This window comes from Camellia sinensis, chromosome 7, assembly GCF_055761805.1.
Source record: "Camellia sinensis isolate YWXY chromosome 7, ASM5576180v1, whole genome shotgun sequence".
Taxonomy (NCBI): Eukaryota; Viridiplantae; Streptophyta; class Magnoliopsida; order Ericales; family Theaceae; genus Camellia; species Camellia sinensis.
Window position 1 is genome coordinate 141,787,824 of NC_138967.1, and position 23,550 is coordinate 141,811,373.

The following is a 23,550-nucleotide window of genomic DNA, read 5'->3' on the forward strand; positions in this document are numbered from 1 at the left end:
CACGGTGTTAACGGTGCACATTACTCCATCAATTACATGGGGGTTATGTGGTTATATTTGAAAGTGAGGGAGTTGATCCGCACATGGCTTAAACCATAGAGGGAAAAAGTGAAATTTGCCCTATAAATTAATCACAAAATTATACATAATTTTTAATTTATTTTAAATGAATTGTTTTTAATTGTACAATTGATTTATATGTTTCTAAATTTTTTCTTCTCTCATAGTCACATTCAAGTCATTTTATATTTTATGAGAATCTAAGGGAACAAAAAGTCAACAGTTGGACTTATATCAATTGTTTTTTTTGGAAACAGAACTTATATCAATTTAATCTCCAAAATATTATACATTAAAAATTAAATTGACACAATTTAAATATTACTGACTAAATTAAAACACTTTCATACATTAAAGACCAAATTAAAATACTTTTAAACATTTGGGGCTAAATTGACATAATTACACTAGACTCTATTAAATTTTAATTTACATAATATTTAAATACCTTTACATCATTTGTCATATTAATGAAAAAATAATATTTATATCTTTTATACTAAAACATATATTTAACCCTTTTTTTTTTATCCATATATCTACAACTATCTTCATTAATTTTGAATATTTTAGCCTTATTATAAGAAATGACGATATAATTATGCCAAACTTAGAAATCATATGTAATTTTTCTAAACTAACAAAAGTGGCCAGTGTAAATTACCAAACAACAATATATTAAAGTATTCTAATCATGAAATATTTATTTTTGAACCATCACTGAGTCAAACTTTTAAGTAGTCGCTGGCAAAGAAAGATCAATAAATTCAAGGTCCCAGTAATTTTTTGCTTTCAAATTCCATGGCAGAGAACTAGAACCAGACAGCAAATTCATCATATTCTAACTGAAAAAAAAAACCAGCACCAATTGAAATCTATATGAAAATTGGAATGGCATCAAAAGTAAAGTGTTTCAAAAAGACAATGCAGCAAGTCTGGCTTGCTTCACTCTTTAAAGAAGCTCCAGCACAGCTATGAACAAAAGGCGACCTCCGCTTTCTGAAGCAACACTGTAAGAGCTCTGTTTATTTGTACATCTTCCCAAAATGGCCAACTCAATTTCAACATCTCAGGCTCTGCACATCTGTATCATTGGATTATAAATTTTAAAAGTCAGCAAGACAAATTAATTTAAAATTTTCAAAAACAGTTTTCTTTTTAGTCATCACATATAACTCGTTTCCAAAATCTAGGAGTTCAACACTTCACGTGTATTTATTCACAATGATTATTATTCCATAAGCAACTAATTGCGCTATTTGACCAAGTTATTGTAGAGAATTGAAACCACACTGCTTCGTAGCAAAAACAGGCCTAAGTAAATCAATAAAATCATGTCTACACTTTATAGGTTATGACATGTGAGTTTCAAAATCTGTCTCCGACTCAAAACTCCTAGTACTGCCAAAAGGAGCGGTTTCTGTAGATTAAAAGTTGGGTTTAAGTTACAGCAGCTTTCAAATGCATCAAATAAAAGAATCTATCAAACAAATGAATGTTAAAAAAAAAACATTAACCACTTGTGGCACATCAGTTGATGAATTTTCATGTTAAGACATCAGCCTTTGATCAGTGTATAAACATGAGAAATATTCACCAATCAATATTTCTTATTAGTGAGATCGAAAAGCTTATAGGACAACCAAGTACGAAACCAAGAACCTAAAGTTTTTCCCATTAAAAAAACGAATAAATGCCAATAAACCAAAAAGATGCTAGAAAAAAGAACCAAAATAACAGAAGTTGATCATCCATCATGTGGAAATTTTCCGTACTTTTGTCTGACAATAATGAACTAAGAGATTCCACCATGATATTTGAACACACATCAAATCAAATTAGTAGGCATGAAACAGCAAAGCATTAAGTAGTAGTCAGTACTAAATAAAGACTAATTAATCTAATTAACTTGCTTTTCATCTTCCCTAACAAGCACCCCATTGTAATACATTTGATAATGTAATATTGAAGGGTTCAGAGCTAGAAGTACATGAGGAGTGAGACACAGTTGCCACATATATTCTGTTCATCAGAAATAGAGTGATCAAGCACTCTACACTGCTTCAAAATTATCAACACCTACCAATCAGATTTAAAAATATGAATAATCACAAAAATGTGATTGGTTCCCAATGCTTAATTATACTACTGTTCACACATTTGCTCCACTTTTTGCATACAAATGTCAAAGCATATCCAATGCTTGGTTCCCATTGCTTTGAAAAGCATCAGATTAATCCTCAGTTATTCCACTGTTGACTCATTTGCTCCACTATCTGTATTCAAACGTCGAATTATGTCCAAGCCAAAATGCCTATATGTGGCAAGGTGACCTCAATTGTTAACATAACAACACTCTAGTTTTAGTTTGTCCTTATCTTCTGCACGTGATCATGAAGGAATGCTTAACATACTACAGGGCCACAGTCGATACTGATGCAGGCTGATACCTGCAATGAAGATAGGATAGGCCATGGGATTCACTAATGCAACCAAGCCACACACTTGATTATAGGACGAATCACTCCAAGCAAGACACAATTTGCAAACAAGTTAAGAATCAAAATCACCCTACCTGTTTTCATTTCTCATTGATATTATATAAATTTTTCGGCAGAATCAAGAACCACATTGCATAAGAAATTGTTGTGGGTGTGTATCAAATTTGACCCGGATGATGCTTATTTACCCATTGGATAGGTGATGTAAGACACGTTATGAAAGAAAGTTACATCAATTGGTATCAGAGCCTTTGCACTCAAATTCTCAATATTCAAAAGCTAAAACTACATCAATTGGTAGCAGAGCCTAAACACTCAAATTATCATTATTCAAAAGCTAAATAATACAATGTAAACCATAATATTTATGTATCAAGAAACCTAAACAAACTAGAAAATTGAATCCTAATAGAATAAGAAATCAAATATTAAAATCCTAACCAAACTTAAACTCTAATTCAATAATAATTATTTAATCTTAGGAGCACGAAGGGTAAACCTATTGTGAATTTGTGGTAGACTTGCAAAAGAAAGACGTGCAGTATGAAAGGAAGAGGAAGGCTCCAAATGGTGAACCAAACGCTAATGTTACAAGTGGAACCAGAGGGGAATCGAAAAGAAGATTGGGGGGGAACAGTGTTAGAGCAGAGAAGATTATAAGCAGATTTAACAGCAATGAATTGAGGAAGAATAAGACCAACCTATCATGAAATTCATAAAGTGATAGAGGAAGAGAAGAAATGGTCGAAACAACATAGGGCAAGCCAATGGAGGAAAGGAGGTGTAAACTCCAAGAGTTAGAATTAGGAAATACAAGCTCAGACAGTTAGGTAGGTTGTTGGGAAGAGTGAGAGTAGGAGGGGGAAATGTATTAAGTCAGGTTGTGTGGGGGCAGTTTGGAATCTAGCATTCAATCCAAATTGAGATAGAATGCCAACTACCAACTTACCAACATAGCCTTGCAAAGGACTTGTCTACCATAGAGAACACTCCTTCAAAACCACAAACAAGAGGGAGAAGGAGAAGCATGAAAAAGAGAGGAGTTGTGACAGTATTTAGGTCTAAAGAAAGAGCAGAACAATGTCTCAGGATTTGTAAAAATTCTCCAACCTAGCTTAGTAAGAAAAACCCAAGTGAATAACATCCTTAAACCCCAATACTTGGGACAGAAAGATAATGAACGAGGGATGAGCTAATAGATTTGACAAGAGTAGCTCAACACGCCTTATTTAGAAGAGAAGTCATTGAGCCCTAACATCTTAACATGACTTTGTTCAAGAGTGATTGAAAAATCTCTCAACAGCTACTACAATGTCAAGATCTATTCCTAATATTTTCCAATATGACTAGAGGGTGAGATCCCTAACTGAAAGGAGAGTCGGAGCTGAACGGAATTAGGGATGTAAGGACTAGGGGAACAGCTAAACTTATATAAGTTGATTTATTTTCCAGACCTGTGACAATAAAAGCTTTAGATATAGTTAAGTACATGATTTCAACACTTGAGGCTTAAATTAATGCTATACAATTTCCAAACAAATGCAACTTACTAAACATCCAAAACACAACTTCCAAACTATGATTACTAGGTTGTAACCTGTGGTAGAGCCAAAAAATTTATTCAGAAGGGGCAAAAATAGCTTGAAACAAGAGTTGCCAACATATATACATGATTTATTGTTATTTTAGTGATCATGGAGTTTTTAATAAGATCCAGTTAGATTCAATCAGACCCAACATATTTTTAACCTTTCTTCCCATTTTTTTTCCTTTTAAAAAATCATAATATATCTTCTAAAGATGTTTAAGATTAAAGTCACACTATGAATTATCTATTACTATTTTATTAAATTGAATATTACATGTGTGAGGTCAGTTATACTTTTTAAAATGTTTTAGGCTTTAAAATAAAAGATTCTAAATAATTCCTTCTTATTATTTGCTCACTGTTACTTAGAAAAGTATATATGCTTATTGTCAAAATATCAACATTGTTGTTAATTATTGTTACTTTGGAAATTGATAGTTTGTCTATTTGGTTACTATCTTTATTAAAAATGGCTGATAAGAAATATCTAAAAAAGAAAAAAGGCAAGATGGTGATATTACATCTTTATTAAGAATGGTTGATAAGAAATATCTAAAAAAGAAAAAAGGTAACATGGTGATCTTACATAGGAACCTTTGTTAACTTCTTACCTATTAAACTACGTGATTATTATTCAAAATAACATTTTTATTGATTTAAGTCTAAATATTTTATATTCATAAGATATATTTAACATCTAAATGTGTAGATATATGTTTTTAAGTAATTTAGAAAAAGTGACCGAATCTTTACGATTCACGATTTGCGATTCGATTCGATTCGCGATTTGGTACAAGACCATTTCGATTCACGATACGAATCCCGATTTGACAACTATGCTATTAGCTAATATAGTAAACTATTTTTCTTGAACTTTTGAATTCCACCAATTTCAATCAATTCAAAAACAACCTGTAGCAGACAATAAAAAAAATGAGAGTAGTTTGAATGGAGAGAATATATGAAAGGGGGTTTTTCAACAAAATAAACTTTTAAAGAGGCAAATTAAAGGGATTTTTTTTTTTTTAAATAAAATAAGAAATATGCCTTGAAAAACTTTACTATAACTATAACTAAAAATGTAATTTTTATAAAATTGAGAGAAACCAAGTTCTCCCCAGAGCCCTCAAGTGACTCTGCCACTAAATGTAACTATTACCAACAACTAATCAAGACTCTTGACCAAAACTAAAAAAGACTCTTGAGTTGTCCCTATCACAATTTTCTTGAAGTTCCCTATTTCAAATACCAAAGTTCCATTACTACATGCCACATCTGTGAGTAAAAAGATGCTTGGGTTGTCCCTATCACATTATTCTAATAGGTCCTATTTCAAATACCAAAGTTCCCTTACTACATGCCACATCTGTGAGTAAGAAAAGATTGTAAATTTTGTTAATTTGTATAACATTTTCCTGATTAAAATGGCATCACTTCCACATAAGCTACTACTATGCTCTTGCATGATCCTACGCCAAAAACTTGCAAAAGAAGAAGCACTCTAGAGTTGAGTTCTTGTGGCAAATAGAAAAATCAAGAGGCCCCAACTTAGAGGATAGGATGAAGCATTTGAAGACAAAATTCATTTTAGTCACAAAATCCTGCAAAAACATATTCATCTAGCAAATAAACATGTCAGCCCTGGGGCTGAATAGATGCACCACTTCCCAACACTTTTGACGACAAATGAAATATGTACTTAATGTTTTCATAGTTTCAAATATACAGCTAGAGATAGTACATAATCAAAGAAAGTAGATGAACCAATCATTTTGTAGAAAGCAAGAATACAATGTAATTAACATGCTAAGCAACAGCAGCATATATAGGAAACAAACTTGAGATGGAGCAAATTTCCATCAGATGAAACATATACAGGAACTTCATAAAACATAATTTAAACTCCAAATAACACACAATAATCTCAATTTGGAGATGCGTACCTTCAAATGTTCTCCTTTTGCAACATCCCTAAGTGAAACCAAGCTTGGAACATGAGAAATCCCATGGAAGTCTGATCCAATTCCATAGATATGAACATCCTCGAAGCATTCCAACATAGGATCATAAAGCAAAAGAGCATTTCTATTAAACAACATCAAGATTTTTCCGTTCTTCAAAATCATTATCGGTTCGTAACAGTCCCACTCCTTCCTGTCATAGATATTTTCGATGACAAGGTCTTTACTCCAAGATTCCTTAACCCCATAATCCTTCATCACCCATATCGCAACATGATCCTTTTTAGAAAAATCACATATAGATAGGCACCCTCGTAGCACTCCCACACGCATATAGCCCAACAAATGTTTCTCAAGGGGAACAAATTCGGAAGGTTCAGGAACAACCTGGAATTGCTCACTCCCAAAATCAAAACAACAAATCAACTACGGCCTAGTATGGTCAAAATCAAGCCAATGAAAAGTTCCATTGAGGAGCGAATCAAAAGAGTCATTGACAATAGTGTAAGGGATTTTTCCAATGCTTCTCCATAACCCTTCACCAATCGTGTATATCTCGGCCTCATCATAGTCTCCAGACATTTGCAAACCTGTCACAGGGTCAATAGCCACTCGATAGGAGGACCGAACCACCTTGTACTGGTTAGTGATGGAACTAAAACCAAAAGCAGAACCACCACAACCACAAATTGTGCCAGTGGAGCATTTTGGAAGGGTAATGTACTCACCCAAAATGGGATTGCATACATAAATGGGTTCATTGGTTCCGGGCTCGCACAAGCAAAGCAAGCCATTGCATGAATTGAGCATAATTGGGATGCCAGGGTTCTTGGGGAGGTTGATTTTTGGGGCCAATTTCATTCCGGCATCACGAGGATGAGTGTAGGGGGCGATTTGGAGATCGACCAAATGGAGTTTCCTTGATTCCCGTTTATCATAGACAGCTTTGGCCAAGAGGCCAACCTGTGATCTTGAGAAATGGAGTTTGGCAAAATAAGTTTCTGCAATTAGAGAGAGCCAGAGTTTGCAAACGCGGCGGCAATTGAAGAGGGCTTTGATTGGGAGTCTTGAAAGGATATCGAAGACAATGTGAGATGGGATATCTGGGATAGCATCGTGACTGATCATTTGACAATGTTGTTTATCTCTTTCTTCTTTGTGGGTTTGCTCTGCTTCATCGTCGCTGATTATCTGCGTCTCTGCTCTTCTTTTTCTGCTATTGAGAGACATTCCGGTGATATAAAAGATTGAGAAGCCGGATTTTAACTGGGCTGCATTTTAGATATATATATAAAAAGGAAGAAAAACTCCCAACAACCACGCAAAAAGGATTTTATGTGTTTTTATCTATATTTATGTAATAATTTGTAGGTTTGTGGGTCTTGATTTTTGGGTTCTTGGAATGAAGCATTTGTGTATTTTAAGTGTTTGTTCAAAGTCCTAAGAGAAACATCATTGTTGTACGGGGGCGAAATATCCTCTGCTTTCCGTACTCTTTGGACTTCAAGCTTCATGTGACGGCGTCTAACCTGGCAACACAGAGAACGGTGAGCTGCCCGGCGGTGGTGTGCCGGATAGATCCTCCGACGATCAAGTCAGATCACTTGAGGAAGAAGCAGGCTATTCGAGAGAGAGAGAGAGAGAGAGAGGGTGTTTCGGATAGCGCAAGTTGCTTACCTCTAACGTTCATCTTTCTCCCCTATTTCTAGGCTGGCCATGCAGCCTCAAGATTGTGCGCGCACTACCTCTGCTGTCCTTCCTTGGATAGGTGGCAGTGCTCGCCTCTCACCACCTCACATGTGTAAAGGCCTAGTCCTCCAACCAGTACACACGGAACTACCTAACGGTATTGACGCATGCTTGGAGCAGATGTCCTTTCCCTTACGCCATTGGCCCAAGCGGCTCACTTAACCAGAGTACCACGACCGGCCTAGCCCTTGTGGAGAGTTGCCTCCACAAGCAGCACAATCGAGCTGTATCTCGCCGACCTATCCCTCGGGGAAGAAGCGAAAGTCTGATTCTCATAGCTGAGCTACTCTTGGTTGGTCCATCCTGGTTGATCGGCCGTGAGACGTACCGGCCTCCCCCCGTCCTACCTTCATTCTCGGTTATACGAAGTCCGTCCACCTCGGCCAACCGGTTAGAGGCATGCCAGTCCTCGCCCTGTAATCAGTCTAGCCCAGGCTACTCTTAGATCGGTTGACACACGTTACCGTGTGCCCTGCCAAACGTCTGGTCACAGCTTGGTCAGACCTTAGATCGTACCTGGCCGGCCAACCTCTTTGGCCATGCAAAACAGGCCGAAGGGCCGCGACAGGAGAGAAAACATCTCGGCGTCATGCGGTTTGCCATGACCCGTGTTACTGTAGCTCGGCCGTACTAACCGGTGCAAATCTCCCCTCTCAATTGCCCCTTAATCCCAACCGAGCTAATCGTGATTGGGGTTACCACCATGACCGAGCTAACGGTCACCGAGTTGCTCCAGTACAGGCCGAGCATGATTGTCACTAGGTCCGTTGCCGAGCTATCCCATTTGGTCGGCCATTGCCTCAGTAGTCTTGTCAAGGGTCGTACAACCGTACTGACAGCCGCGCTCTCAGTGCCACGTGGCCTCACGCCATTGGGCCGTACAACCCAGCTGTCTTCCGCGCGCAGAATTCAAACGGCTGCCGCCGTTTGGGTTTTTTCCCCCTCTTTGAACATCACACGAAGGGCCACTACTGCCTCTTCACTGTTCATTTTCTCTTTGAAGCAAACCCTAGCCTCCAAGCTCCCCAATCGTCCATTCCAAGCCTCCATCTTCACATTCATCGATTCTCGCCCCTGCAGAAGCCGTACCCAAGCTCGCGAGGCCTACTTCGCTTCGTATCTGCTCCTGGTGAGTTCTCTATCTCTTCATTGCATTTCCTGTTTCCGTTTCCCGCACCTCCATACTTATTCTTCGTTTTTGTGCTTGTGTTCTTGCTTAGAAATGCTAGGCACCTACCAATACCTCTTCCATGGGGTAGTATTGGCACACCTTAGGGCAAACTGGAATTAGAGGGGTGAATGGGGCCTTCGTGCCCCTGTTTCTCCTTAGTTTGAATGGATGGACCTTGAACTTAGGATGAACTGGATGAACACTGGACAGAACCGAGCTAAATGCTCATTTAGATCCGTAAATCAGACTTAACCGAGCTGAAATTTGTTCGAGGTCTCTACTTGGGGCCTTGACCGAGCTGAACACTCAATTAGATCCGTAAATAAGACTGAACCGAGCTATAACTCGTTCGAGTTTTCTTCTTGGGCCTTGACCGAACCGGAAATAGAGAATCAGAACCGAACTAGGAAGGCCAAATCGGCTAAGTTGTCTAGCCGAGTTAGGATCGAACCGGTCGAACACCCAAAAACCCTTCATCGAGCTAAAAAATCCACATTGAAGCCGTGCAATTTATGACGTGCTAACTCTTGGACTTGTTTCTTAACAATGCAGAACAAACTAGGACCAACCAGGCCCGTCCAGAACCATCACTGGTGGAGCTCAAAGTCCGAGCAAATACACCAAAATTTTCACCGAGATACAAATTAAATCACCGAATAAAACCGAGATAGATGGGGAAGTACCGATTCATGGTGAGCTCGCCCGGTGCACTCGTCGAGTTTCGTAGGGAGTACAATATTCCAGACGATGTCATTTTAGAGCTGGCCAAGAAGAGAGATACCCCTTGGGGCGACCTAGACCGGTGCCCCTTCACGGTCGTATCTATAATCAAAGGAGGACTTCGTTTCCCAGTCCAACCCTTGATCTGCGAATTCTTGAGGCAGACAAGGCTTTGTCCAACCCAAGTGTCGAACAACACATACAAGATAATAAACGGCGTGGCCGAGCTAAACAGGAGGCTTGGTCTCAATCTCGGTCTTGCTGAAATATTCCACCAGTACAGCCTTAGTAAAAATAAAGGTGGGCTTTGCTGGTATCTAAAAGTAAAGAAGGGCCGAGCAAAACTCATCGAGGGCAACCCAGACAAGGAGACCAATGATGACGACTTCTTGTGGGTGTCCGGTAATTACGAGGACACCGAGGCGCCCATACCGGGCTGGTATATTAGGAACGATTTTGGAAGTGCTGGTGAGTAGCTCGACTAACTGCACTATTTTCTTTTTGCATGAGTCTCTCTGTGTGCCGGTCTAACACTCTTCTATTTGTAGATTACAAGCACTTAGCGGAAGACTACCACCGGGCTAACCAGGAGGCCATAAGAGTCTTACTGCGCCATCCAGTAGAAGAAAGAGAGTCCGCAAAGCTGCTCGGCTTTGAACCGACCTACAACAACAAAGCGCTGCGGAAAAGCCGGGTTACCGACTTCCTCCGTGCTCCTTCCCTAGAACCTGACCCAAATCTTCTGCCGATCAGACTTGTTCATCTCACTGCCGAGCAAGAAATGGCGAAGATCCGGGCAATCAAGTCCCTGATCAACCGTGAGGAAAGCGAGTCCCAACCACCGGAAGCAACCAGGGGAACATCTTCCACTCCAGCCGGGCAAAAAGAAGGGGCTATGCTGGCTCTTGCCAGTGAACAACCAGCTGGCCGGTCGAAGAAGCGACTGAGGAAAGACCAGATAGGGCAGCACCTCGTTGATGAAGACTCCACTAAACATGCCTCCACCGAGCTGGGGGACCAGATCGAGCAACAACCAACCAGGCCTTCCAAGAGCCCAACCACCCCCCCGGTCTGGGCGCCCGAGATCAAGTACAAGGGCCGGGCAGTCTCTGCGGCCGACTCAGTGTATGCAGACAAGGAGTATTCCCTCGGTTTCAACATGACCAAGGGGCTAATCTTTCCTGCCAACATGAAGAAGCACGACGAGTTGTCCGACCTGAAGGTGCTTCGCTCGACAGCTAAGTCGATCGTGTTGGTAAGTTCTCCACTCCTTTCTTCAAGTTATTGCTCGGTTTTTGCTCGGTTTTCTGAATACTCACAATCTTTCATTTGTTTGCAGGCTGCGCAAAAGAACTATCTCGCCCATGAGCGCATGATCGCCGTGCGGCAGAGTCTGCGCGAGGCCATAGCTGAGAACAAGGCCCAAACGGCCAAGATAGCGAAGCTAAAGGCCGCGCAGGAAGTAGTTGTGGCCGAGCGAGATAACCTGAGCCAGAAGGTTGACCGAGCTGATGTGGACAAACAGCGGGCCGTGAAGTCGACGAAAACCCGATATCTTGCCGAGCTGAGAAAATTGCGAGATGCCCATAAGGAGGAGAAAGACAAGGTGGTTAGCAACGCCGAAGACAAGGGTTATGCTCAAGGCGAAAAAACGTATGAACGGCAAGTGCAGGCGACCAAGGACATCTTTTTCCAGTGCGGTTGGAAAGCTGCCGTGGAGAAAGTTGCCCTTGGTCAAGATGCTGACATGTTCCTAAATTCGCCTGCGGCCTTCATACCGCACTATATGCAGGCTTATGCGAGCGTCGCGGCCTTCATACCGCACTATATGCAGGCCTATGCGAGCGTCGCGCAGAAGAGGCTCATAGAGGAGGCCAAAAAGGAAGCCGTGAAAGAAGCCGCCGCTGCGCAACAAACCGAGCAAACTTCTCCTGAAGCATCTTAGGATGCCGAAGATCAAGTAGCCGATCGGGAGGTTGTCGCGGTGGAGGGCGCTGATGATGAGTCAGACGAAGGCTTGCCCGAGCACACTGCGGAGGTTGCCAAGCAGACTGTGGAGGTCGCCGAGCAGACGGTTGACCTGGAATTGGATTGAAATGCCCCCTCCTATTTCCTGTTTTGTTTTCATTCCTTTTCTTTCTTTGTTTAATGTAACCGGGCTAGGGCCCCACAATTGTAATGCAATTTCCTCAATCAATGAAATTTGAACTTTTTGCCTGCTGATCTTCTCTTTTTGTTCGGCCGCAACGTGCAAAATTTCTTGATTCAAACTTTAATGTACCACAACTGATAAGCTGGCTAGCCGCGCAATATACCAAGCTAAAATCAGAATTTCTTCAACTTAAATGTTCGCGGCTACTCTCAGCTCATTTTTTTTTTTTTTTTTTTGAACGAACCCAAAAATTTTCATTCGGCCGAGCAAAAATTACCACTGCCGTTCTGGCTTTGACAACACTTCAAGTCTTGTATTTAGCGGGCAAAAATCAGCTCGGCCCTAAAGGAAGTTGGACAAATCACAGTTATTTCACTTCGGCCGAGCCAAACCAGCTCGGCCATTAAATTGGACAAAACACCAATATTCCGACATGGAGTTGGATAGAACGCCAACATTCCCTTTCTCTGAGCAAAGTCAGCTCGGCCTCTTGTAAGTTGGACAAGGCACCAACATAGCGCTTGGCCGAGCGAAGTCAGCTCGGCTATTATTTGTTGGACAACACCAACATTTTGTTTTGGCCGAGCAGAATCGGCTCGGCCTTAACATTGGGCAAAACACCAATATTTCACTTAAGTTGGTCATGATGTCAACATCCCAATTGGGCGAGCAAAAAAACAGCTCGGCCCTTACGTGAATTGGTCCATACACCAATCATTTCGCTGGACAATAATACACCAACTGTTGGTGCGGTCCGCTTCTATACCGGCGAGAGAAAATCAGTCTGGTCCTATTCAGGTCGGTCCCTTTGCCCTTGGCATCCACAGTGGCCTTGTATCCTTGCGGTGTCATTGTATAGAAAGATGTGATACAAAACAACAAGAGGGCTATTTTTCATTACAAAAAGTAGTGCTATCCTTACATCAAATGCCAAAAGGCTAAAGGTCTAGAAAGATAAGCAATTACATTTTAAAAGTAAAAGATCTTAAGGTTGGCTGCATTCCACGGTCTGGGGACAGCTTTGCCATCTAAATCTTCCAGATGGTATGCCCCTTTGCCAGCGAGACCAATCACCTTGTATGGTCCTTCCCAATTTGCACCGAGCTTTCCTTCACCAAGGACCACCGTGTTGCCCAGTCGTTTTCTTAAGACCCAGTCCCCGATCCTGAACAACCTGGGGTGCACAGCCTTGTTGTATTTCTTGGAGAGTTCTTGCTGATAGACCGCTATGTGGATTAGTGCCCGCTTTAACCTTTCCTCGGCAAGGTCTAGCTCCAATGCCACGGCCTCATTGTTCAAATCTGGCTGGAAGCTTTCAGACCGGATGGTTGGCATGCCAATTTCCAGCGGGATAACGGCTTCCATGCCATAGGCCAAGGGAAACGGAGTCTCTCCGGTCGATCGTCTTGGCGTGGTGCGGTACGCCCAAAGTACGTTAGGGAGTTCTTCAGCCCACTTCCTCTTGGCCTTCTTAAGCCGCTTCTTTAGCCCGTCTAGGATGGTCTTGTTTGAGGCCTCCGCTTGACCATTTGACTGAGGATAGGCCGGCGTTGAATTGTAGAATTCGATCTTCAGCTCTTCGCAAAACCCGCAAAAAAGTTTCCTATCGAATTAAGTGCCATTATCCAAGATGAGGGCCTTGGGTATACCGAAGCGAGTGATAACATTTTGCCAGAAAAACTTCTTCACATCCTTTTCCTTTATGGTTGCCAGTGGCTCGACCTCAACCCACTTGGTGAAGTAGTCAGTGGCAGCGATGAAGAATTTGCGATTGCCCGGTGCTGCTGGGAGTGGTCCAACAATATCCAACCCCCAAAGCGCGAATGGCCAAGGACTTGTAAGAGGGAGCAATTCTCTAGCTGGCTGGTGGATCTGGTGAGCGAACTTCTAACACTTTTCACACCTGCGAACGTATTTCTGCGCGTCTGCCTGCATGCACGGCCACCAATAACCTTGGGAATTGCTCGGTAAGCCAAAGATTTGCCCCCAGTATGGCTGCTGCAGATGCTTTCATGGATCTCATAGAGAAAAGCTTCCACCTTGGCTGGGTGGACACACTTCAAATACGGCCCAGTAAAAGACTTCTTATATAAGACTCTGGACGGGGAGAGCCAAAACCGCTCTGACTTGGCCCGGATCTTGTTAGCCGCCTTCTTTTCTTGTGGTAGAACTCTATCTTTTAGGAAGGCGATGATGGGATCCATCTAGGAAGGACCCAAGTCGGCGCAGAGTACCTCGGTCGCTTCTGGTTCCTCAATACTTGGCCGAGGTAAGAATTCTATCATCAAGGGGTTAGGACAAGCTGTCTGAGTAGAAGCAAGTCCGGCCAATTCATCAGCCGTGTTATTTTCTTCGCGGTTGATCTGTTCCACTCTTATGGCCTCGAACTTCTTGATTTCGGCGTGCACCAGTGCCTGATACTTCGCCATTCGCTCATCCTGGGCCTCATACTCCCCTGAGATTTGATTGACCACCAGCTTGGAATCGCTGAATACCATAAGGGCTGACGCGTTCATTCTCAATGCGCTTCTGAGTCTGGCAATGAGGGCTTCATACTCCGCCTCGTTGTTAGATGCTGGGAAGCCGAGCATAATTGCTTGCTCGATGATCAGCCCGTCCGGTGAAGTCAGTACGATACCCAGCCCGGTCCCATGCTTGTTGGATGCCCCATCGACGAAGAGCTTCCACATCTCGCCAATAAATAACTTCCAGCAATCAGAGGGGTTCTGGGAACTTCTCAACCCCAAGTCTTTGATCGGTTCATTCTGGTCTCTTTCCCTGCCTTGGTTGAGTCCGTCTTCCACGAAATAGCATGGCTCCTCTAGTTCGGTCGCTCTTCGCCCTTCGCCTACTTGCGAGCCAACACTCGTCTCTATTGCCAAAACCATGGGCTGCGCTGAATCCGCACCAGCCAAATCAGCCGGGCAAACTGGATGCGTTCCAGGGGCAAATTTTGCCACAAAGTCTGCAAGAGCTTAAGCCTTGATTGTGGTGCGTGGGTGGAACTTGATATCGTGCTGCCCCAATTCCACGGCCCATTTCAAAATTCTTCTGGTGAAGTCTGCCTTTTCAAAAAGCATCTTAAGTGGAAACTCGGTCAACACAACTATTGTATAGGCATGAAAATAGTGCGCCAGCTTTCTTGATGCCATCATCAGGGCCAGCGCTAATTTTTCCAACGGAAGATATCTCGTCTCGGCCGGGAGCAAAGTCTTACTTACATAGAAGATGGGCAAGTGCTGGATGCCTTCAGCACGGATTAGGACGGCGCTCACAGCATGTTGAGAGACTGCCAAGTAGAGATACAACTCTTCGCCAGGCCGGGGAGTGACTAAGATAGGGGCTAAGGAAAGGTATATCTTGAAGTCTGCCAGTGCACGGTCACATTCGTCATCCCAGAAGAACTTGGCCTTCAAAGTTTTAAAGAAGGGCCTGCAACGATCTGAAGACCGGCTGATAAATCTGTTTAGCGCGGCTGCCATCCCCGCAAGATGTTGCACGTCCTTCGTGGAGTTTGGGCGCTCCAGCTCTTGTATAGCCTTGATCTGTGATGGGTCAGCTTTGATCCCTCGGTTCATGACCAAAAACCCTAGAAAACTTCCCGGTGCCGACTCCGAAGGCGCACTTAGAGGCATTCAAACGTAGTTTGTGGTGCTTAAGTATGGCAAACATTTCTACTAAGTCAGTGAGGTGTTGCGACTTCTCCTTACTCTTTACCACCATATCGTCGATGTAAGCCTCCATTGTTCGGCCCAAAAGAGGAGCGAACATCTTTGTCACCATCCTCTGAAAAGTTGCCCCGACGTTCTTCAGTCCGAACGGCATGACTTTATAACAATACAAGCCTCTAGGAGTAGTGAACGACGTGATCTCTCGGTCCAGTTCATACATGGCTATCTGGTGGTAGCCGCGATATGCATCCAGGAAGCTAAACCTCTAATGGCCAACGGTCAAGTCCACCAGCTGGTCAATTCGAGGGAGGGGGAAGCTATCCTTTGGGCAAGCACGGTTGACCGTCTTGTAGTCAACGTAGACTCGCCACTTACCATTCTTTTTCGGGACCACCACTGTGTTGGATATCCATCGAGGGTATTGCACTTCTTCTATCGCTCCTGCTTCCAACAAGTTTTTGACCTCCTCTGCTACTACCTCGGCATGGTGCAGAGTTGAGCAGCGTGTCCTTTGGATGACTGGTCGTGCATTAGGAAAGACATTTAACTGATGGAAAATGAAGTTAGGGTTGACGCTAGGCATATCGTAAGCCGTCCACGCAAAAGCCTCCATGTTGGAAACCAAGAAGTTGACATAATCCAACCGCTCGGCGCTAGACAAAGATGATCCCAAGAGGAAGAACTTAGTTGGGTCATTCTCGTCGATGTGTACTTCCACCAAATCCTCAATCAATTTTTCATCGGCCTTTCTTCCTACGTCTTCAAGGACCTCCTTTCCCTTGGGTCCCTCAATCATTTGGACAAATCCTTTAGCTGCTCGGCTGCCATTCACCGCAACGAAGCATTGTTTCGCCATCACCTGGTCTCCCCAGACTTCCTCTATTTGTCCATTTGGCGCCGGGAAGCGCAAGACCTGATGGTAAGTCGACGCTACTGCTTGCATGGCGTGCAACCAGCCCCTGCCTAAAATTAAATTGTAGGTGGATGGGACTTTGAGCACCCAGAACTCTACTTGCTTTGTGACTGAACCCGCTTTGACCAGCAGTATGATCTTCCCTACCGGCCATTCTGGCTGAGAGTTGAAGCCAACCAAAGGTGACGTCGCAGGGGCCAAGTCCTTGTCCTCCAACTTCATTTGTTTGAACGCGTCATAGTACATAATTTCGACTGAACTCCCCTAGTCGATCAAGATCCTCTTGATGTCAAAGTCTTTGACGCGAAGAGTTACCACTAGGGCGTCATTATGGGGCATCTGGATCCGCTCCAAGTCCCTGCTCGAAAAGGTAAGAATGTCCTTCTCCTCGGTCTTTCCTTTCTTCACAGCGGGCCGAACGGAGAGCACTTCCCTCATGTGCTCGACTTTCTTAATCATCCCTCTGAGCTCACAGACCCTTGCTGGTTCAACGATGCCGTGGATGACGTTGATTACGCCTTGGGGTGCGGCCTCTAGGGCGGCTAGGCCGTTTGGCTCGGTTTGTCCCAATGGCGCGGCTTTCATACCCCCATCTATGTATTGGTTAGATGTCCTGCGGCCACTAGCTCTTCCAAATGTTGTTTGAGCGGTAAGCAGTCCTCCGTTTGGTGTCCCTGCTCCTCATGGAAGGTGCAGCGATACCTTGAGTTGAAGCCTCTCTGTGCATTCCCCAACTTGGCCGGCCAGCAAACAAAAGGCTTGCCTCTGATCTCACTCAAGATGCGGTAGATAGGGATTTTAAAGACCGTGGTGATTCCAGTCCGCGCCTTTAATTTTCTCTTAGCATCCTCCACTGCATCACGTGGAGCGTCAGCTCAGTCGTTTCTGTGACCCTTGTTTCTGTCATCGCGGCTTGAGCCACATCGTTGATCTTTTGGCCGGTCGCTTGGGCGGTTTTCCTCCTGCCCGATCGAGTGAACTTTCCCTGCTACCCTTCTGTCTGCTACGACCGGATTAACCTTCTCGGTCGCGGAGGCGGCATCATCCTCCACACGAATGTGCTCATTGATCCGCTGCATCAAGGACTCCATGGTTGTGGGTTGGTGCATTGTGAGCGAATCCCACAGCCTATGTCCAACTAGGAGACCCTGCTTGTATTGAGTGATCGCCAGATTGGTAGGGCAGTCGAGGATTTCATTGTAAGTTTCCCAGTACCTCGCGTTGTATGCCTTCAATGATCCCCCTGACTCCATCTTGACGCCCAGAAGATGATCGACCTCATTTGGCGTTCGAGTGTTGGTTTTGAATCTGGTGACGAAGGATTCCGCTAGTTGCTGCCACCCCTCTATACTCCCTTCTAGAAGCCTTTCGAACCACTTCAGGTCCAGTTCTCCCACACTTGCTGGGAATATAAGGCACATCAAGGCGTCATTGCGTCGGTGGCCAACCATTACTTGCCGGTAATGACTCACGTGCATGTACGGATCCGTTTTGCCGTCGTACAAGATGAACTTAGGCTGGTGGAATCCTGCAGGGAGTGGTGTACTCTCGATCTCCGGAGACAACGACGTGGCTGTAAGTCTCGCCAGCTCTTTGTCCACTGGCGCATGGGCCATCACTCTGGGCGCTGGCATCGCCACTTCTTCGCTACAGTGAACTGGGGCGCTCAATCTCTGCCACGCCGGCACTCTCTGAGCCTCTCGACGGTGCACCCTCTCCTCCAATACATCCCTCAGGTCTCTGGAACGGGTGGAGAAAGAGTATCGCGACGTCGGAGACAAGCGCGAGGGATGGCATGTGCTGTCTCGAGTGAGGGATCTGCCCTCCGTTCGGTCGAAATCTCCAACCCCATAGTTCCTAGTGATAGAGAGAGAGTGGGTCCTCTCCTAGCGGCGACTGCTAGAATGGGGGGACGGGGTGCGCTCATTAAGGTTGCCCTCTCCAGCAACACCCTTCCCCTTAATCTGACGTCTCAGCATCTCTATCTCCACCGCCATCTCGCGAATGATGGCATCTTGGTCTTTGAGTTTGTGCTCCAGGCGCTACGCACGGGACTCCCCCTGCCGCCGACGGCCCTCTGGACTCTTCGGGCGATCAGTACTCTTTCCGCGTTTGTCTCGCGCACCTCGTGAAGAAGTTTCTAGGTCTGCCATGGCTGGAACATTCGGGGGGCCTTCTCTTCGTCGGACAGACTCTGGTGTGACGCCATCGATGACGGACAGTGGAGTTTCGTCGTTGTTGGCTATGGAGATGGTCGAAGAAGCTTGAAAAACAAGGTTTGAGTATCAAAGAGCTTCCCGCAGACGGCGTCAATTGTACGGGGGCGAAATATCCTCTGCTTTCTGTACTCCCTGGACTTCAAGCTTCACGTGACGGCGTCTAACCTGGTAACACAGAGAACGGTGAGCTGCCCGGCGGTGGTGTGCCAGATAGACCCTCCGATGATCAAGTCAGATCACTTGAGGAAGAAGCAAGCTATTCGAGAGAGAGAGAGAGAGAGGGTGTTTCGGATAGCGCAAGTTGCTTACCTCTAACGTTTATCTTTCTCCCCTATTTCTAGGCTGGCCATGCAGCCTCAAGATTGTGCGCACACTACCTCTGCTGTCCTTCCCTGGATAGGTGGCAGTGCTCACCTCTCACCACCTCACATGTGTAAAGGCCAAGTCCTCCAACCAGTACACGCAGAACTACCGAACGGTATTGACGCGTGCTTGGAGCAGATGTCCTTTCCCTCACGCCATTGGCCCAGACGGCTCACTTAACCGGAGTACCATGACCGGCCTAGCCCTTGTGGAGAGTTGCCTCCATAAGTAGCACAACCGAGCTGTATCTCGCCGACCTATCCCTCGGGGAAGAAGCGAAAGTCTGATTCTCATAGCCGAGCTACTCTTGGTCGGTCCATCCTGGTTGATCGGCCGTGAGACGTACCGGCCTCCCCCCGTCCTACCTTCATTCTCGGTTATACGAAGTCCGTCCACCTCGGCCAACCGGTTAGAGGCATGCCGGTCCTCGCCCCGTAATCAGTCTAGCCCGAGCTACTCTTAGATCGGTTGACACACGTCACCGTGTGCCCTGCCAAACGTCTGGTCACAGCTCGGTCAGACCTTAGATCGTGTCTGGCCGGCCAACCTCTTCGGCCGTGCAAAATAGGCCGAAGGGCCGCGTCAGGAGAGAAAACAGCTCGGCGCCGTGTGGATTGCCACGACCCGTGTTACCGTAGCTCGGCCGTACTAACCAGTGCAAATCTCCCCTCTCAATTGTCTATTTGGATATGCCTGCATTTGTATAATCTATTCCAAAACTTCAACCCACCCAGAGTGACACTTAAAATTCATAAACACCTCATTTCAAAATCACACAAATCCAAAAACCCACAAATTATTACCAAAAAAGAAAACAAAATCTAAATAGCACCCAAATCTAGAAATCAAAACAAGTACCTAAAAATTAATAAATAGCATCCAAATCAAGAAATCACGACAAATATTTGAGCTACAATACAAAGCAAAAAATGGAGATCTTAAATTTCAATGAGGTGATGAAATGGGTGAGAGAGGAACAAATCAGAAAGAAATACCTTAGGCTGTGTTTGGAAGGATTGTCAAATCATAATTCTTCCCACGATGATGGGATGGGTGTAGCAAATTTTTTGATGTTTTTTGTAGGGTTGAAACTTTGCCAAAAATATCAACCCATTCTTCGATTCTTGTCTCCCCTTCCATATTCAGGCTCCTACATTTCTACCTTTTATGGTAACAAGTAAAATTCTAGTGAAAGACTATGAATATAGGTTATAAATAAAAATAAAAAATAAAAAATTATAACTATATATATATATATATATATACTATTATTAAGTGAAGGTCTAAATTGATTTAGTGAAACATTCTTATCCTCATGCCACGTGGCAACTTTATGTGTGCTAAACTAAAAAATTATTATACACTGTTGTGTAAGCAAATTTTGAATCCAAAATCTTGGATTTCATTTAGAGCATACTTATTATTTAAGTAACATACATATTATGATATTAAATTCTTTATTCTTTATTTTTATTATTAATATTCTGAATTGCATACGTGTGCCACCCACTAATATAAATGTATAATTAAAGATCTTAAAAATTATAATTAAAAAGTTAAGTAATTATAATTAAAGAAAAAAATTATATAATTTAGAGGTTTATACGGTAAGGGTATTTATAGTAAAATTTCCCAAAATCTATACACAAAAGTCCTACAAAGAAAATTAATTTTTAAATTTTTAAATTTTTAATTCATATATTTTTATTTTTAATAATTTTTTAATACTTTGATCTAATTTTTATTTTATAAATGGATTTAATTTGGATATAATAAAAAATAAATTATTTTTGAAGAAATTATTTAAAAATTTAATAAATACAAAAATATGAAAATTTATTGAATTTTTATAAGGGTCATTTTTCAAAAAATCCTATTCCTAATTGTTATATTATATTTAATCCATCTTCTTTTTTAATATTCCGTTAGGTCCTGTTTAAAATAATATGGTCAAATTATCCTTCTAACTTTTTGTGCTTGTTTCCATTTTGAAAGCAATACATGATAAAAAATAACAACAATCCCTCATTACATGAAAAAAATCTCTCATTTATTTCATAGAAAAAATATCTCCATATTCCAAGGAAAATCTCTACATTTTAGGGATAAAATCTTTTCCTTATTCCATAAAAAAAATATCTTTCTCATTAATGTCAATATTAATATTAATTGTGATTTGTTGTGAATGATACATGGTTAATGTTGTCATGTTATTTTGCTATTATAGAGGCATTGTGAACATTCACATTGTTAACAATTGTTTGTTATTGTGTGCATATAACCATTTAGTGTGCATTGTGATAAATACAATATTAATGTGAACATTCACATCTCTGTATTATATTATTAAGATGCACAATATATTGTAACCAAAATATTACATTATTATTTACGCTTATATGACTATTTCTAGTTGTGAATATTAATATTCATTAAAGATGTGATAATCATAACACCAATGTGAATTTTCACATCATGTAAAACTCATGAAAACTCATACAATAATCAGTAATATATGAATGTGAACATTCACGTTATGCAATAATCATGCAATCATCAGTCTACATTGCACATCATGCAACCATCACACATTTCTAATGTTGAAGTTCACATCACCAAATGCAAAACATTGAAATTTGATAATTTACAACAATAATGATTTCAGTGGATGTGTACATTACATTCACCAAAATACCCAATCAATACATACACAAATATATAACACCATACCAATCCATCTTGTACAGGCAAAGAAAAATCACGTACTTGTTGATAAAGAAATCTAACGAAGAAGATGAATTGCACCACCACACAATCGCTATCTGCAAGACAAAATACCCCCAGCCGTAGCCGGGGTTCCTCCGACGCCCAAGTCAGTCCTCCAATATTATCAAAATATTTAATAGACTAATTCATAGAGAGAAATTACATCCCTCAACCCATGAGGATATTGCCTATTTATAGTATCCAGTGACTTACTTAGCAAGTAGTTTGAATGTTTCAGAAGTCCTATCCCAAACAATCTCTAGTTGTTCAAGACTTCTATATCAATAAGTTTTCATATCCCGATAAGTTTTGCATAACATAAAATACTAATGCAGTGTTTGATAAGAATTTGATAACTGTCATATACATGATAATCCATAACCATGCCATGTGACAATGCCTGGACCCACATAATTCTTGTGGTTATTTGTGTTCCCTCTTAATTGCCCCCAAGCTTTCATTCTCTTTGAACCCAGTGAAAGAGTGGAAGCTTTCTGTTGTTATAATAAAAATAGTCGTGTAATAATGCCTAGCTAAAACCATACATAGGTGCTAGGGCTTATTCCAAAATGCATAACTTTATTAGAACTTATTTCGAAAATGCCTAGCCTTGCTGAAACTTTTTCCAAGAATGCCTAACCTCGTTAGGACTTATTCCGAAAATACCTAACCTTGCTAGGACTTATTCCAAGAATGCCTAACCTCGTTAGGACTTACTCCGAAAATGCCTAGCTTTGCTAGGACTTATTCCAAGAATGCCTAATTTAGTTAGGACTTATTCCAAAAATGCCTTGTTAGGACTTATTCCAAGAATACCTAACCAAGTTAGGACTTATTCCGAAAATGCCTAGCATTGCTAGGACTTATTTCAAGAATGCCTAACCTAGTTAGGACTTATTCTGAAAATGCATAACTTTGTTAGGACTCATTCCAAGAATGCCTAATCTTGTTAGGGATTACCAAAACACCAACTTGCTTATTGGCAAGCAAAACCTGCTCGGCAAGGAATGCCATTGTTTGACAAACCACCAACTTGCTCTACAAAAATTTTCAAAGTTGGTCAAACCTGTCAACCCACTTTGCCAAGCAAAACCCGTTCGACAAAGATTTTTGAAGTTGGTCAAACTTGCCAACCTACTTTGCTGAGCAAAACCCGCTCTACAAAGATTTTCAAAGTTGGTCAAACCTACCAAGCTACTTCGCCAAGCAAAACCCGCTCGACAAAGATTTTTTAAGTTGGTCAAACCTGCCAACCTACTTTGCTCGACAAAGATTTTCAAAATTGGTCAAACCTGCTAATCTACTTCACCAAGCAAAACCCGCTCGATAAAGATTTTTCAAGTTGGTCAAACCTGCCAACCTACTTCGCCAAGCAAAACCCGCTCGACAAAGATTTTCAAAATTGGTCAAACTTGCCAATCTACTTCACTAAGCAAAACCCGCTCGATAAAGATTTTTCAAGTTGGTCAAACCTACCAACCTACTTCGCCAAGCAAAACCCGCTCAACAAAGATTTTCAAAATTGGTCAAACCTGCCAATCTACTTCACCCTGCAAAACCCGCACGGTAAAGATTTTTCAAGTTGGTCAATACCTGCCAACTTATCTCTTGCCCAAACCAACTTGGCAAAGAGATAAAATTTGTAACCAAAAGGTATTGTAATTCATATTGCCCCCATAAAGCGCGAACTCCATCTCAGCATATTTGACCCAAATA

The 23,550-nt window shown here is 42.5% G+C and overlaps 2 protein-coding genes and 1 non-coding gene across 3 annotated transcripts; all 3 read right to left on the reverse strand.

Moving 5' to 3' along the window:
- Nucleotides 1–805: 805 nt before the first annotated feature.
- Nucleotides 806–7,561, reverse strand: LOC114264073 (uncharacterized). Its single transcript, XR_014336145.1, has 2 exons — nucleotides 6,093–7,561; nucleotides 806–1,144 (listed from the first exon to the last, which is right to left on the reverse strand). It is a non-coding gene; the product is annotated as an uncharacterized LOC114264073 (transcript).
- Nucleotides 7,562–15,838: 8,277 nt separating this feature from the next.
- On the reverse strand, nucleotides 15,839–16,732 carry LOC114310868 (uncharacterized). Its single transcript, XM_028256967.2, has one exon. It carries the CDS (start codon nucleotides 16,730–16,732, stop codon nucleotides 15,839–15,841), a length of 894 nt encoding a protein of 297 aa, XP_028112768.2.
- Nucleotides 16,733–17,361: 629 nt separating this feature from the next.
- LOC145796137 (uncharacterized) lies at nucleotides 17,362–18,102 on the reverse strand. The gene has a single exon (XM_082881158.1). The coding sequence runs from the start codon at nucleotides 18,100–18,102 to the stop codon at nucleotides 17,362–17,364; it is 741 nt and encodes a 246-aa protein (XP_082737284.1).
- Nucleotides 18,103–23,550: the final 5,448 nt, after the last annotated feature.

Coding starts and splice junctions, on each gene's coding strand:
- LOC114310868 (XM_028256967.2), bottom strand. CDS start 16,732: ATGTACTATGACGCGTTCAAACAAATGAAGTTGGAGGACAAGGACTTG.
- LOC145796137 (XM_082881158.1), bottom strand. CDS start 18,102: ATGGCCCATGCGCCAGTGGACAAAGAGCTGGCGAGACTTACAGCCACG.